Below are 17,202 nucleotides of genomic sequence, written 5' to 3' on the forward strand. Positions count from 1 at the left end.
CGGCGTGAAAATCGCGTGCGGCCGATTGAGCGCGGGTTCTGGCTCGAATGGATTTTAGCGTAAATCGTGAACCAAAACAACGTAAATGAGTTTGAATTTTAGCGTAAATCGTCCATCTGTTTCATAATAACGAATGTAGACCGAATGTATCTCTCAGCGCATGAGGTTGTCATAAAACGCATCAAGAAATTTCGTAAATTGGTGTAAGATACAACAAGTGATCTGAGGTAATTGTAGCGTAAAATACAAGCTAACCATCTACAGGAGAACTGTTTTAGATTTTGCAATAAGATATGAGATAATTATTCCTGTACTCAACTATGATAATATCGTATTTACATTTTAGCTGTTGGTACATACACACAAAACTCTGTTTCACCATAACACCACTGTAGCAAAAAAACGTCACATTGACCAGAGCTAGACTCACATGTAGAACTGCTTTCTGATTTCCCTCCAAACCACGCGAAAACAACCTTCACAAAGTAAAAAACTGAAGTGAAATATGCCAATAACTTTACAAATGGGAAGTTAAGATGTATGATGCCATAATCATGAGGACCTCTTGGAGGAGTTTTTCTTCAGGAACTATTTTACTTAGGCAGTCAAGAATATCTTGATTCTCATCTGTAGAAACAGAAGCAGAAATCCATGGAAGAAATTTTGCCATCATGTTTACAGGGATGCTACATAAGAACTGCCATACTAAATTTGCTTGCTCTTCGTGTGAAAACTTCTTGATGAGTAACGGGAAGACCTACAAAGTTTTCAGAAGATTAGACAGCACCATTATATGCCCCATGTTCCAGCTACTAGCACTAATGCAAATTGTGAAGTTACTACAACTTCATAATGTCTAGCCTCTTGCTCAGGAAAAAATGTTTAAAACCACAGTTGGGAGTAAACTATACAACTATGTATGCATTTTTGTCACAAAGGTGACCATGTGTCATGCATCAAAAGAGAGGAACCAGATTGCATAAATACTATTATTATATATGTCATACAACCACTTGATATAGAAACCGAAGGTCTGCTATTATATTTCAATATTTCATCAAATTACATACAAAATGGCAAGACAAAGCAGGAAGGGAAACAAAATGTGCACATGTGAAATGCTATCTAGTAGAAGCAAACAAGGTAATGCAATAAACCATGCTTTAATGGCTTATCAAATAACTGAATTTATCCCTCATGTCCCAGCAATCATTCTTATTGGTTCTGGCATACATTAGATAATGGTCACAAGTTTAGTACTCGGACAATGGAATAAGAAAGGAAACCATTGGATATATATTTATGGCCTATTGTACTAGTCAAGGATATAAGCTAAGCCATGACTCTTTCAAAGCATCTGACACCTCACACAAACGCTGTTTGGCTGCACTAACTGCAACTGCGACTGCAATTTTCTTCTCTCTAAAAGTACTGTAGCAATAGCTGCAACGAACGGGGTGAAATGGAAAAACTGAAAATAGATCCATTTAGTCACGAACATTGCTTAAAGGTACTTCTATAATAAAAGGAAACATAACATATTATAGAGGCAACATCCACCTCGTAGTAAACATGGATACAATCAGAAGTTCATATATTTCAAGAACAAATAGTGGATGGATGGAAAGGCAATGCTTTATAAAAGATTAAAAAAAACAAGGAGACCAAGCTATGTAACTCCGCAAAGCAGTGAGTTTACAAAAATAGAGTGCTTGCGTAGTGCATAAAAAGTGATCCATGAGGTACCTGTAACCCGAACCATCGTCACATATCCATGAAGAGCTTGTGATATCGCCATTGCAACCAATTATACCAAGAGTTGCTCACAGAACGACCTAAATAAAAAATTCACAGATTTCAATAATAAATCCATCGATACTTTAACTAGGGATTCAAATATTATAGACACACAATCACTCCTCAGATATATTGATATCCTCTCTAACAAAAATGTATGGACAAACTATAGAAGATAAATAAGCGACCAAGCTAAGGTTGATCCTATGAATTTTAATAATCTGGATAGAAAAAATTCTAGTGTTCTAGTTCTAATCCAAATGAGCTAATATGTTTTATAGAGATTTCATGATACCAATATAATGGACAGTGATGAAAATGAAAGCCAAATGGTAAGAACAATGAACATGGTATATGGCTGAACATCATGATACAACAGAAGAAACATTATGTTCAAGAATCGATCAAATTAAACCAAAATGGATATCCTAATAAATGAATGGATTAAGATGTGTTCTCACAAAACTAGATTGCGCTAGAAACAGTGAACTATTTTGAGATAATAACTACCAAATCGGTAACTCTTCCATCAAGAGGGTGGGCCGGTGATTCGAGGTGTTGATTAAGATGTGTTCTCACTTTTAACCATCATGGACAGTAATCAGCAGCTAACGACCCCAGCCATCACGCGTGTGGACGGATGGAGTTGCCCCATCAGTTTCGTTGAAGAGCTCCGGTCCGGTCCCCGTTCTTCTCCACCTCACGCCGCCGCATCTCGCGCTCCATCTACAGCTGCTGCTCCACGCGCTTCAGCCGCCATGTCGCCTCCCGCTGGTGTGCCGCCCCTCCTCCAGCTCACGGCAGCACTAGGCGAGCTTCGCCAGCGCCTGCCCCTACACGATCGCCATACCTAGAGGTGGCGAGGGCGCGACATCGCCAACACCGCTGGGGGCGGCGGGCTCGGAAGCCCGTACACCGCGTTGGTCGCGGCAAGCTCCATCGAGGGCCAATATTCTGCTATGAGATCTGATAGCAGCGGCTGCGCTGAACTGGGTGGATCTGGATCTGGCGGGGTTGTGGTTTGGATCAGGGAGTGGCCGGCTCGGCGGTGGCGGCGTGGGTGGAGGCAAAGCCGATGAGGCGGTCGGTGCCAGGGTCGCCCACATCTGCATCCATGCTCACGTCTCTTGCAACCGCTGCCGCTGAAACCCTAGTTATCTCGCACACAGCAGCCGTCGGGAAAGGTTGGATAGAGTAGACGGTTTTATATGATGATGTTATGACGAAATAAGCATAAACTTATGTACAACAAAGCGTAAAAGGTTACTGACAATATTGGATGACGACTGACGAGTGAGCGGTCAGGGCTTTCTCCAACTAAAGAGAGCCCAGGGCTCCTAATACTATAACTATATATATATACTAGTAGGGTGCCCGTGCGTTGCAACGGAACCGAATAAGATAGTCTTTAAGATATGTGCCCGTGCGTTGCGACAGAAGTAAAAGATTTGTATGAAACATTAATACGGAACGATAAATATCACTATAATATGCAAAATCCGTGTGTCAAACATTATCAATATCACACTAATCAGCTAATCCTTTTTAGCGATATCGATAAGTCTCTGTTGTATGTTTGCAGGGATGACATATCGGCACGAATTATCCTCATAACTTAACAGATCAATCACAAAGTTCCTTCGAACAATCTTTGCATCCTACAGACAAAGACATAAGAGAACAAAACATATTATCTTGTAAAAAGAGATATCTGGAATATATGTTTTGAACATAGAACGAACGTACTACACTTACCCCAACAAATTTCATTCGTCTGTCATTCCCCCACATGGCCATAGCTTGTAGAACGAGGTAGCTGGTATTAAACCTATAATATAATGTTTGGTCAACTATGTTTTATACAATGAATTATCATAGAAAAAATTTAAACTGCTGAGAAGGTGGTACGAAGAAAATACCCTCTTAAATCAATTGGAACATCAGTCTGAATTGTATGTTCCCACTTAAAGATATCCTCCGCCCATCCAGAACGTTTCTTGCTGTAAGCAATCTTATATTTCTTTGAGGCCATGATAATCGCTTCCGCAAACCTCTTGTATGGCATGTGTTTACACCAATCTTGAGTCGGTGTAAAGTCGATAAAAGTCACATGCTTTTTAACATGATCTATTACGAAAAGGGCATAACATCCGTTGAATTTCCATGGCATAAGAACCTGCAAAATATCAGTCATTAGGATTGCAAAGAAGTGTCATTTATAAATACATTCGAAATGAACACATACTTACATATCTACAACCCGTGATATAATAATTCATTGATGGCCAACAATCGAGTGTTTTGGCTAACTCTTCTGCTGTAGGATCTTGATGGTACTTTGGAAGTTTACCAAAGCCAACCATTCTCTGGACAGTATATATACATGTATACATGAGGATTACATGTAGATACTATATATTAATACATTAATGATTGGAAACAAACTTACCCAGAAACGCATGTCCATATAATGCTTTCTATTATTTATGATTTCTCCTTTCGGCCTACGTGACTCTTTATTGGCAAGCAGTCGAACAGCCATATCAAAACATCTTAGAGTCATATCTAGATTTATCGTTAATATGTTTTGCAGGTCTTTGACAGAGATTTCTATCTTAAAAGGATTGAAACTTCGCACCCATGTCATCCTGTAATGTAGCATGATGAAAGTCTATACCAAGAATCTAAGTAGTTGATATACATAAAATAGATAAATCAATGAGCACTTACTCTAGTGTCGTATCGTCTTCTATTGCCATGATATAATCACATAAAACATCTATTGAATCGGCTTTGGTCACTGGCATGTCCTTTGTGGAAAGACCAACCATTAAAAAGTCATTGGTGCACCCATCGTTAGATACTTTTACAGGAGTTCTTTTATCCCAATCATCAACAAACCACTTTTGCAAGTCTGCTTGAGTAATAGGGCCTTCCTCATCTTCATACACTACTTCGTTATCATCAAGCACGTGGAGTAGCTTCCTCTTCTTAGAATCTGTTGGGTTTTCTAATATCTCAACATCCGATGGGCTTCCAGAGTCAACTTCTTTATCATTTTTGTATAACAGACACCCCCTTCTCTTATTCAGTTCTGAAGATAGTAATATAGCAGCCATTTTCTTCCTAAAGTGTGACATGTCATCCTACAAATAAGAAATAATTATTATATTAGCATTATATATGTAACACTGACTGTAGATGTGCATATATGTCGTAGTAGTAATAATATACCTGGGTAAAACTGTCAGACAGTTCATCCCCTGTCCAGTATTCGATATAGTTCAAAAGAAAGAGGCCACATGAAGAGCTACAATATACATTAATATCAACATAAAGATTAGTATGAATGAAGAAATAGGTAAATAATATTTTAGGGCGTACCTATCTGTCTGCTTTGCATATCCCATGTCTATTTCTCTGAGCGGCCAAGAAGCAACTTGGAGGTCTGGCCACCTGTGGTCTTTTAACTCCTTACGTTGAGATATCATATCAATTTGCCTTTGGAGACCTTTAATCTTTATATATTGTAAAACAAAATTAGAGATTGGGATAAGTTAATAGTGAATTCATAATTGTTTAGTTTGTGCATACTCACAGAGTCAGTGAGGTCTTTACGGTCTTGTGAAGTACCAAGTGAATCGAGCACTTGTATCTCCATATTTCTTGCATGGATCACAGCAAGATACCAGTGCGTCTCTAGGATGTTTATCGGAATAAACACCTACAAAATAGTTATAAATACTTGCATAAGAATAAAATACATGTAAACACTAACTGTTTTGTTTAGATTTAAACTCATATGTACCATGTCATGGTCTAGGTAAAGTAACACCCTTCGTTCAGCGCTACATATTTGTGTCATGTCTTCAATTGGATATAGCTCCTCTGTTTTAATGTCAACATCGCCATCTCGCTTCAAGAAATTAAACTGGAAAGCATTTTCTATGTGAACGCGACCTCCAGATCGGCACTTTAGATGCGTTTGAGCTTTTATCAAATTTATATAACAGTCTATAACCTGTAAGTGTGTAAGTTGTGGTTAAAAATACCAAGATGAGTAAAAAAATCTATACATAACAAGGTCGACAAATTTAAAAACTAAGCATGGATTACCTCGTCACCTAGATACGCATTCGGTTGAAATAAACATTCCATCGACTTTCTTTCAACAAAGGCATCATCAATAAGTATGACTTCCACCCTTGGTTCACAAGGGATTTCCTTAATAAAATCGATGAGGGCAAGATCACCCTGCGTGCAAATATAGTCTAGAGCAAACAATCGTGAGATAAAACTAAAATTAGTTATTACAAAAAAATACAACTTGATCCATAGAGAACTACGAAAATTATAATACCTTCCGGAACTATTGCGGTTGCCACCGATTTTTTTGGCTTGCTATGACACAAGCCTACAGATAGAGATTCTATTCTCGCGGAACAAAAACCTATTGAAAAATTGTGTGACTTATGAGTGTAAATATTTACATAATCGATTCTCAAACTGATGCTAGATTTACATATCTATTCAAACCATAAATCTCTCAACCCTGCCCTCTGCTGCCACAATCTCAGTTCCTGTCTACCATTTCCTCACAAGAAACAAGTGCCAGTTCCTTCAAAAAAAAATAAGGACCAGACCTGCAGGGCCCACCGGCCCTGGGCCTTCAGATAAAGCAGCACAAGGTCAGGCAAGGAGAAAAAAGAAAAAGAAACGACACTCCTTCCTCTCTGTCTTTCTCTCTCTCATGGTGATCTTGCCCTCATCGATTTCATACGCTGGAGTGCGATCGCGCCAGGGGGTCGCCCGCCGCCGCGCTGCCATCTCCGGGCATCCCTATGCGCCGCGCAGAGCCAGAGGAGAGCAAAAGTTGCCGTGCGCCTGGACTGGTCATGTGGCCATGTGGGTGGTGTCACATCGACGACATCCGCGAAATATCTCATGGACGAGCGCGACCGCGCGAGGCAAACGCAACCGCGGAGTTGGGAACATGTGTCGACGCCGGGGAACCAAGCGGATTTGATGCCCATGCATGACAGCGCCGCTCGAAAGGAAACGGATGCTTGTGGTGCTTGGCGAAGCTTGCACGGCAAAAGCTGTGAGAATTGGAGAGAAGCTTGTCTCCGCCCAGTCCAATTGCTAAGCAGAAAAACCGATGTACACGCAGACAGCTTGAAGAGGACATGCATGGCAGAACAAGACTCCATGCAGGGAGAGAGAGAGTAAAAAGGAAAGACAAACCTGAGGTGCCGCTGCTGTTGCCGAAAACTGGCCGGCGTTGGCGTGAGGAATCTGGTGCCGCTGCTGTTGGCAGAAACTGGCCGGCGTTGGTGTGAGGAAGAAGAGAACTCACAGCGATCTGGAGGCGCGAAAAAATAGAGGAGATAGAAACTTAGGATGTGGCTACATTTATAGCCGGTGAGGACACTGCCGATTTCCACCTTCCATCAATGGAGAAAGTTGGAAAGGAAAGAGATCCACACATTCAAGGAAACAGAGCAGAGGAAAATATAGAAAGAGATCCACCTCAGCTAAAATTACGGAGGTAAATATGGCAGTCGCACTACAGACATAAGGGAGGCTATCTAAATGGAGCAAAATCATAAACCCAAAATAGCAGTCAAATCTGTTCAAACAAAATTTTCTATCAATATGGTCGGTCAGTGTAATGGATTAAGAAAATGAACCACACACAGCTCGGTCAGTGTAATGGATTAAAAAAATGAACCCTAGCAGAAAGACGAGCGTAGAGCGGTCGGACCACATAAAATGTGTAGCTGAAGTAAGTGATAAAAATATGGCTAGTTCAGATCCATAAATTCTAGAAACAAGTGATAAAAATATGGCTGATTTCACAGTTTAGAAAACTATTTCACAACTGTCTAGAAACAAGTGATAAAATATAGATTGGCCAGTGATAAGGCTGCTGGCAAGGCATGGTACAAGACCATGGTCTCGGACAGCGACTACACCGAGTTTAAGAACTTCTCAAAGTGGCTCGGCGTGACTCAGTGAGCGGCAAGGGTAGTTAAGTTGTCTGAACTGTGCTTGGATTTGTGCACTGATGCTTTGGCGCAACCTTCTTTGTAACACGAATGCTCTGGTCCTTGCTGAAAATGGTTTACAGAAAAAGAAAACAGGAATACTCGTTACAAGAAAAGATGGGATTAGAAATATTTAGATAGCAGATGGGGATTGGAGGGCACAACACGAACCTTCCTGGTATCTTCGTATCTAAGCAAGCCCTGAAGTTCCTTCTGCTCGGTTGCCAAGCGGCAGCACAGATAGGCCAGTAGACCATCTCCAGATCCTGCAGTTCTTGAGAGGTATCATTTGCTCAAATTATCTCTTAATCACTACTTTTGGAACGCAGGAACTTTGTAGGATGATGATATATGAATTTCACAGAATATAGTTGAAAAATACAGGATTAAGGAAATTATCCTTTGATGTAAAGAATGCCTTACAAGTTCAAGTATTTCCCATTTGCTGTGACGTTGAAGAAAGAAAACACCATATTTGTGAGACAAAGAGGTCAATCAAATATTAAATACACTACTTTACTATGAGAGACTTATTATATGAGAATATTTTTAGTTGGCTGGCTATATATGACATGAGAATAACTGAAATTAAAGATCAAGCATTCGAATGTCTAGACAGCATTGTAAATTTGAACCCATTTAAACTCAAGAATAACTGAAAGATCAAGCATTCGAATGTCTAATAAAACCACTCATTAAAGTTCAGATCCATAAATACAAGTGAACGTGATCAAACTAACCCTTATGAATGATTATATAAAGTGTTCCCTTGGTAGAACATGCCTGTCGAAATCATATCCAGACCTAAGATGTGCAAGACTTCTTCTGATGCCACAAGATATTGTTAGGTGACATAAAAGGAAAACTCTAAACCAGGACAAGATGTCCATATCCATAGATAAGCAGTATCCTTTAGTACTACTACTGCCAATGAAAAAAAAATCCAACGTCTAGAAATAAGGTAATTATTCATAGTCACTTCACATTTCAGAATATGCTTCTTGATAAACAAATGCTGCAAATAAAGTGCCCACTTCTGAATCTCAACAGCTATCTTGTCAAAATAATTATTACCGGCAACAACATCAAGCTCATCAGTCCATAGCATATAACCTTACATGATATAATTCATGCTAGAAATGGATGAAGCATCAAAATTAAGCTCTTCTAATTAATCTATCAATCAGGTTCAGCTAGCACAAGTGAAGAACAAGTGAAATTTATCGCCACAAGTTCCTCTTCCTTGCTCATGGCTAACAGAACATACTAAGCCAAAGTATTATGTAACACACTATGTTGCACTGGAAACCTACGTGATAAAGGATTTTACTGGCTAACCTGTAATTCTAGCCATCTAAGAACCATTGTATATCTGTATCACTTAGGACAACTAAGCAACCAAATAGCAAGAAGATATACTTTTCCAATTCCTATTTAAGAATAATAAGTTCTGTTTGCCTGGTTTGAATTCACACGTGAGTCTTATAGAAAAATACATGACTTTCAAAAGTAATATCGTTTATCGTCTAAATCTCTTGTAAAGTACTTGGTCCTTTTAGACACCCTGAATTAATTGCGAACCATGTGTCCTGCAGCTCACTCTGGCAATGCGCGAAGTAGGAGTTGATGAACACCCATGCCTCTCGGTTTGCTTTCAAACTGTCTAAAAGATGTCAGCATTCCACTTCTCAGTCCTGCCCAAAAAAAATCAAAATCAATTGAGTGTTAGTCTTGTGTCGGTGTATTTTTATTGAAACAAACAATTGAGTTTTAACAGACTTACTGTAGGTCTAGTTTGTTAGGACCTCCTTGTAGACGATGTTCTTAGTATATGTTCCACAATCAACTGTGGGGTTCTTTCTTACACCCTTCCTCAACGTTTTCTTCCCATCGACGGGTGAGATTGCAAGAATTTTTATGTTTGATCGGGCTGTCGCTCTAGATAGAGCAACGTATAGTTGGCCATGAGAGAACACTGGTTCGGGCAAGTATACACCAACGTTGGGAATGGTCTGACCCTGTGCTTTGTTAACCGTCATTGCAAAGCTAAGCCGTACAGGAAATTGCTTTCTTTTGAACTGGAAAGGGAACATCTCTTCATCAGAGGGACACAGAGGTATACGCGGCAGGAAAATCCGTTTTCCAGCGTGTTGACCCAGTACAATTTCTGCGTCAATGCTATTTCTTTGGAAACCACGAACGACCAGCCTGGTGCCATTGCAAAGTCCATTCGCAGGGTCTATATTCCGAAGCAATATAACAGGGCATCCAATCTTGAGCTTCAAAACATGTGGTGGCAACCCATTAGGCGTTAGTGTGTTTAGGAACTCGGGTGGGTAGTAGTTATGGGGATCATCCATGGCGCTATCGAAACTATGGTACACCATATGCTCCCCTTGAAAACGATCAATCATCTTAACATTTATCATATCCACCCATTCGTTCCGCGTTGACAGTATCGCCCTTGAAGTGATGTAGGTCGAATCGGACATATTTTTGTTAAGATTTGGGAAAACGAAGTCTATTAGGTTGTCAAGATCGGTGTCACTCCCACTATAAGGCACACATACCTCGTCAGGAAGACGGATGTCGCCGTCAATATTTGTGTCCTCAGTTCCACCGCCTACGCGCAGCAAATACTCCGCAAACCAAGGGTCGTTTTTTGCCCTCATATTGGTAGCAAGCTTTAAGTGGGACATGGACTCCCATAGGTAAGACATCCGTAGCGAAGAAGCGACCACTTGAGCCCTTGTCCCTTTACGAACAACAGGCAAGACCTGTCTGAAATCCCCACCGAAGACAATGGTTTTACCACCGAATGGCAGTCCGGGCCGACCCATTATATCGCGCATGCTATTGTCCAGTGCCTCCACAGCTTGTCTCTTAGTCATAGAAGCCTCGTCCCAGATAATGAGAGATGCTTTCCGTAGCAACTCTGCGGTTCCACTCTGCTTCGTGAAGCTACATACAGCGCCATCATCAATAGTGAGAGGTATCTTGAAGCGTGAATGGGCGGTTCTTCCTCCAGGCATTATGGAAGCCGCAACGCCAGATGTAGCTGTTGCCACTGCAATCTTGCCCTGGCTGCGTAGCGTCGTGAGTAGCACTCTATATAGGTAGGTCTTTCCGGTGCCACCAGGTCCATCCACAAAGAATAATCCGCCCTAATCAGTGTCAACGGCAGATAAAATCTTATCATAGGCGGCCCTCTGTTCCTTGTTAAGACAGTCTTTAAGAGCCACATCTTCTGCTGCTGGTTCGATAATTTCCTCCTCGTAAACCTCCCTAGAAGTACCAATAGCATCGTCATACGCATCCATGATAGGAGGAAGAGGGAATGTCTTTATGTCCTTTCCCATTGACTGCAACATGTTCCTAATGTCAATCAATACCATCTGCTCAACATGAGTTTTGCACGGATTCTTGTGTTGATAGTCCTCGGACATAGAATCTAGGTGTTTCTGCCAGAGTACAACCACATCGCTTGGCTCACAGTACACAAGTATTGTGGCAAAAAGCCGTCGCAGCGCCGATGGCATCTGGAAAAGAGCACGTTCAGTGAGACACTCATCCAATGTGTTGTCCGACTCAAGCAGTCCTCTTCTCTCTGCTGCCTCACGAAAAGTGGGTAGCGTGACACCATCTACTGTCCTTAGATCCACATAGGAAGTGGCGCCAGTCACATGGTTTAGGAGAACACGAAGATAGTAGCGCTCCCCCTCGGCCGGATGAGCAGAGACTATTCTACCGACTTGTCCACCCGTCTCTCGTTTCCTCTTTTGCCATATTTTTCCCTTACCACTCTGCCAAGTGTACCATTCAGGGAAGTCACGATACAGGATTCCACGAGCCTCCTTGTGTAGACTATTCGCCTCAAAATATGCTGTGAGCATTGACCTATCAACACCTGGACGGTTGACGACTCGCTCGACCATTTGCCGCTCGTGAAACGCCACCATGTGCATGTTTGGAAGATGGAGTTGCAGCTGCATCACAGGTGGAGATATCTGACTAAGCTCAAAGCCGTATATCCTCCATAAGGCTTCTGGAGGAGTCACCCACCTTGCATCTCTGTACTGCTTGATCTCATCTACATCATCATCTGCCTTGCTCGCATCTCTCATAACAACAGAAGCACGATCATGGCCTTTGTATATGTACTTGAACAGGTATTTAACAGCCTTGATGCTCCCACATGCCTCAACATTGATGTGACAGTTGAAGAGACGAAGGAGGTATGGGTTGTAAGGGACAACCCATCTATTGTCCAATTCGCACCCTCGAACCTTTTCGGTACGACCATCGTCACGACGTCTGTAAACAGGGTACGAATCCTTCCCTTGCAAGGTTGTGTCACTGAAAGGCCGAGGGTAATGATTCTTGCACGATTTACGACCCTTAGTGCATGGGCAGTTAGGGTTTAGCGACCCACACGGGCCATGCATCATATGCTTGATAACCATCTTTCGTAGTTCAGGGTACTTGTTGCTTGGGATCTCAGCTGAGATCAAAAGGTCATACTGCTCAGGGCATGTGAGCTTGTACTTCCTCTGCATTATGAGTAGAAAATGGGCATGCGGCAAACCCCGCTTCTGAAACTCCACGACATAGACGTAGGCTCGAACCTTACCAAGAATATCCTGTTTAGTCAGCCTATGCTTTAACTCCTGTAGCTTTGCATGAAAGACACGCACTACAAGATCCGGACGATCTTGCGGTGTCTGCCCAGGGAGAAGCTCCCTCCTTATCTCATCCCAGTTAGGGTTACATGTCATGGTAAGAAAGATGTCTGGTTTACCAAACTTGCGCACCAGAGCCATAACATCCATATACCGACGTCTCATGTCACGAGGACCGCCAATAAACGATGTTGACAACACAGTTCGCTTGCCAATCTTCTCTGCTCTAATATCTCCATCTAGCATGCTATCCACCAAGCCCTGGTATAGGTCTGCCCTTAACCGATCTTGATTCTTACGTATGAAATCTAAACGAGAGCTCTCAATCTTTATGTACGTGTCGACCGCGAACTGCTGGAAAAGCCGCTTTCCATGAAGTATTGGATTGAATACCCCGGGACGAATCTGGAATTTGTAGCAGTAGTAGTCACGTACAGAGACACATAAATGGCTAGGAGATTCTGCATATGCAAGGATTGAAAAGTGAGTGATGTCGAAAGCATAGTTAATATTGTGCAAATATCTCAAATATCAAATTAACAACTAACCCGCATCTTCATCATTTGCATTACTTGCCCTATGTGTCTCGCGGTATGCATCCACTTCGTCCATGGATACTCCAACCTTTGGGATATTTGCATGCCATCCAAGTTCGCCTCTAGGGAAGAACAATGGATATGATAGTGCATCGTAGCATCCATGGTATGAGCGGATGCAGTGTCTTGAACTGTCCTTCCCATGGAGCATAACACTCTTGCTGAATTGGCCTCGCCCTTCGCTCCCTTCGATCCAGACAGCGGCCACCTCCGAAGTGAGAGGTGCGTTATATGTCTTCTGGTTCAACGTCTGGTCAAGGTTCAACGCGATACGATAGTCATCAAGGTTGTCAACGTGGCCCATGGTCCTAAGGTGCTCGGAGTATGGGTTTCCACGTAGTATGTCGACTATCTGTTTGATAACCTCCTTGTCTTTCTGTTGATGCTCTTCATGGCACTTACGGTACCGATGCTCGAGGCTGGGATCGTCATCATAAAAGTAAAGCTCAAGGTGTTTATGCTCTGCCCCATCTTCCCTACCAAATGACTTAATATTGTGGTACATCATGCCTTGTGCTCGAAATGTGTATATACCAGAATCCCTTACATTAGTTGTCATACTATCGAGGCAACAATATAGGGAAGTGAAAGAGAAATGGCCATTGAAAAACCTAATGTTATCACGAAAGTGCCTAGCATCAGAGTCTGCACTATCCCACAACCTCTTCAGTTGGGGAGGGGTCTCCACTGGAGCTAGCTCAACCTTCCCACCACGACAACAAAACCCAGGTGGCTCATACTCAAACTTCTTCGCGGTGCAATAACCGCAGTTGGGAACAAGCTTTAGCATATGTGTCTCTTCAGGGATGTTGCTGTACACCTTGTCGTACGGGTCAGAAACATAAGTGGCAGTAGATTCATCTTGAGTACCATCGATCTCGATATCCTCATCGGTATCCTCATCTGATATTTTTTTGAAAACAATGAGTAAGACACGAATATTTACATAAGCCTTGCTAGGATAAAAAAAGTGAAAAGAGTACATTGCGCAGCGAATAGGTATCCCTCGTTCTCATCATCATCGTCTTCGAATATGACACCCTCATCGTCATCACCTAAATGGTTCCAAGATGATGTAAGCACATGTTTAGTCAGACTACATACTATCGATGTCTTGCAAGATCCATATAAACTTGGATAGTAATTACCATTGTTGGTGATCTTCATAGGCGTATGGCGCTGTGTCCAATCGTCCCCTTCAACAACGTCACCGCTAGTATCCTCAATCGAAGTTCCCACCTTCCTTGATATGGCTGATTCAAATAGCTGGTTTCGACGAGCTAATATAGCTTGTCTTTCCCCACGAGGAACATGATGTTTACGCTTTAGTGTATTGGTAGACATATCGGGCGAAGCGACATCCTCGGTCTGGGTTGGAGATGGCAAGAAAGGTGCGTTGACGAATTCAGGGATAACCCAGTCGCAGACAGATAATATGGATCCATCAGATCCCTTTGCATCTGCTGTAGGGTGTACAAACTCAGGGGTATATGTTGGGTCCTCCATGGCGATGGATGTGGGATTCAAAGTGTCGGCTTGCATAACTCTATGTCTCCTGTTGTGGTCTACCTTTGCCTCTTTTCGCCTTGGTGTTCTATTATACAACCTAAGGCGTTCACACCTAAACTCCTTCTCGACGGGAGTTAAGTTTTTGTACCGCTCGCTAAAGTAGGCGGTCCTCTGCGTAGTATGCTTAGGTGTGTGGCCAACAGTTTCGTGCACACTGCCTGTAATAAGGCATACTACGTTAAACCGTATGAAACTTGATTTTTTTGCATGTTTAGTCTAATGAACAGTCATGTACCTGGTGTTAGAACTTCTGTCGGTGCGTCAATGTCGTTCGACTGTACTGTATAATTGATATGCAAACAGTCGGAATCATCATTTGGATCAACATTTACTTTTTTGTCTCCACCTACAAAAATATGAACACATTACTTTTCAGTAGTAGGTTTATGCACAGAAACATTACTCTAAAGTTGACGCATTTCATCACCTCTTGGCACGTTGGGCATCATATTTTGGCAATTGTTTCGTTGACGCGCTTCAGGCAGCTTCTTATTCAACTCTTTATTTCGTAGACGTGCTTCTCGACGCTTTTTGTTTTTCTCGTTTTTCTGTTCATCGGACATCGTGGCATATCTTTCCTTATCTCTTTGCCTCTTACGTTCCTTGGCATCAACAATTGGTCGAAACGAGTTTGATCCATTTTGATCACCTACAATGTAACTTTGTATATTACTGTTCTATTACATATACTATGTTGCATTCATTAATATACACGCATGTACTAAGTTTTACCTGTATTAATGGTGTTTGAGATGTCTGCACATGGTGTGCGAGCAACATTATGTCCCATCTGATTTGTTTGTGTTTGTTCTCTGTTCTCCATAAAGAAAACCTGATAGGGGCAATGGACTTTTTTAATAATTTTCAAGCCCGTCAAGGTTCACAGACTATTCAAACAAACATGCACACAGATTCATTTTGGCATACTGCTTGGATAATTGGGATTTGGATAATTTGGTCATGCAATCATGTATGTAGAAATAACCTTGGAAAGATTTTTATATCCCTCTACTTATTGGATGTGCCAACCTGTTTGCTTTTGATTTATCTAATCTCTAATGATTCATTTAGGTCCTCTTGAATTATGTTCACGGTTCGGTTATCATATTCATGGTGATTTATTCATGTAATTGGATTAGCGCAGTCTATCTCTAGCAGCCTTACTCATCTTCCATTTAAGTTCATTTAGTATTATTTTGGCTGGCTGAATTGTATATATCTATGTTATTTTTACTAATTGCCATCAAGACTCAAAACTGGATATTCTGTCATTTTGGCATACTGCTTGGATAATTGGGATTTGGATAATTTGGTCATGCAATCATGTACGTAGAAATAACCTTGGAAAGATTTTTATATCCCTCTACTTATTGGACGTGGAAACTGTTTTCTTTTGATCTTATTTAGGTCCTCTTGAATTCTGTTCATGGTTCGGGTATCAAGACCGTCAGGCCAAACTATTCCAAAGAAATTTTCAGATAATCATTCTACTGCTATGTTTTGTTTTGATGGCAGAATCAGATTACATGAAGTACAAGGATCCAAAACAACCTATTAACTCTAGGTTATTAGTAGTATTGCATAAGCTGTCTAGGGTCTAACCAAAGGGCAATCCTTCAATTTACCTGCACTGACTTAATACTTCATTTGGGTGTCAAGATATTGGGTAACAATCCCTTAATCTATCTGTACTCGGCCACTCACTAATGACCAACAATATATGGATACAACCATGCTAACATGTGGAAATATGTGTTTTGAGCCTATCTATTTTGCTATTTCCCTTTAGTTGGTATATACATCTTCAAACAATAGACTTTTTACCAATTTTGCTTTATGCATTGCCTATGCAGATATACTATCTACTGTTATTTGGTTTAAAGTATGCTCTAATAATGGCTACAGGTGATGGGGAGGTCTTCACCAAATGATAAACTTTTACTTGTTAAGGCACTGAGGGCAAGAGGTCACGTTGTTGCTGTTACTGGAGATGGCACAAATGATGCCCCAGCACTGCATGAGGTTTGTGGACTGTAGTCTCTATGAATTTTTAATTACTTTGAAACCAGCATCGGTTTGGACATGAACTTTCTAGTTCCTAATATGTAATTTAAACAAGCATCTTTCCATAGATGTTCAAGAAACATCTTTTGTTAGTACTCGACAAACTCTGAAACTTGCAGACAGATATTGGTCTATCAATGGGGATTCAGGGAACTGAAGTTGCTAAGGAGAGTTCTGATATTATTATCTTGGATGACAATTTTGCCTCGGTCGTGAGGGTACGTTAACTGCTTTATCTTTTCTTGTTAGCCTTGTGCTACTGTAGTTTATGGTGTTTGTTTTTGGCTTCAGGTTGTCAGGTGGGGCCGATTGGTATATGCAAACATACAAAAGTTTATACAGTTCCAACTAACAGTCAATGTCGCAGCTCTGATAATCAATGTAGTTGCTGCCGTCAGTTCCGGAAACGTGCCGTTGAATGCTGTTCAGGTTTGAGTACAGATCCTTTTC

The 17,202-nt window shown here is 41.4% G+C and overlaps 1 protein-coding gene and 1 long non-coding RNA gene across 2 annotated transcripts; one reads left to right on the forward strand and one right to left on the reverse strand.

The window, feature by feature from the left end:
* Positions 1-279: 279 nt before the first annotated feature.
* On the reverse strand, positions 280-3,967 carry LOC109944595 (uncharacterized). Its single transcript, XR_004856408.1, has 5 exons — positions 3,717-3,967; positions 3,553-3,625; positions 1,747-3,455; positions 563-757; positions 280-476 (listed from the first exon to the last, which is right to left on the reverse strand). It is a non-coding gene; the product is annotated as an uncharacterized lncRNA (long non-coding RNA).
* Positions 3,968-16,878: 12,911 nt separating this feature from the next.
* LOC109944596 (calcium-transporting ATPase 5, plasma membrane-type) lies at positions 16,879-17,202 on the forward strand. Its single transcript, XM_020549371.1, has 2 exons — positions 16,879-16,970; positions 17,044-17,202. The coding sequence occupies exons 1-2, from the start codon at positions 16,890-16,892 to the stop codon at positions 17,185-17,187; spliced, it is 225 nt and encodes a 74-aa protein (XP_020404960.1). The 5' UTR covers positions 16,879-16,889; the 3' UTR covers positions 17,188-17,202.

Source organism: Zea mays, chromosome 2 (assembly GCF_902167145.1).
Source record: "Zea mays cultivar B73 chromosome 2, Zm-B73-REFERENCE-NAM-5.0, whole genome shotgun sequence".
Lineage (NCBI taxonomy): Eukaryota > Viridiplantae > Streptophyta > Magnoliopsida > Poales > Poaceae > Zea > Zea mays.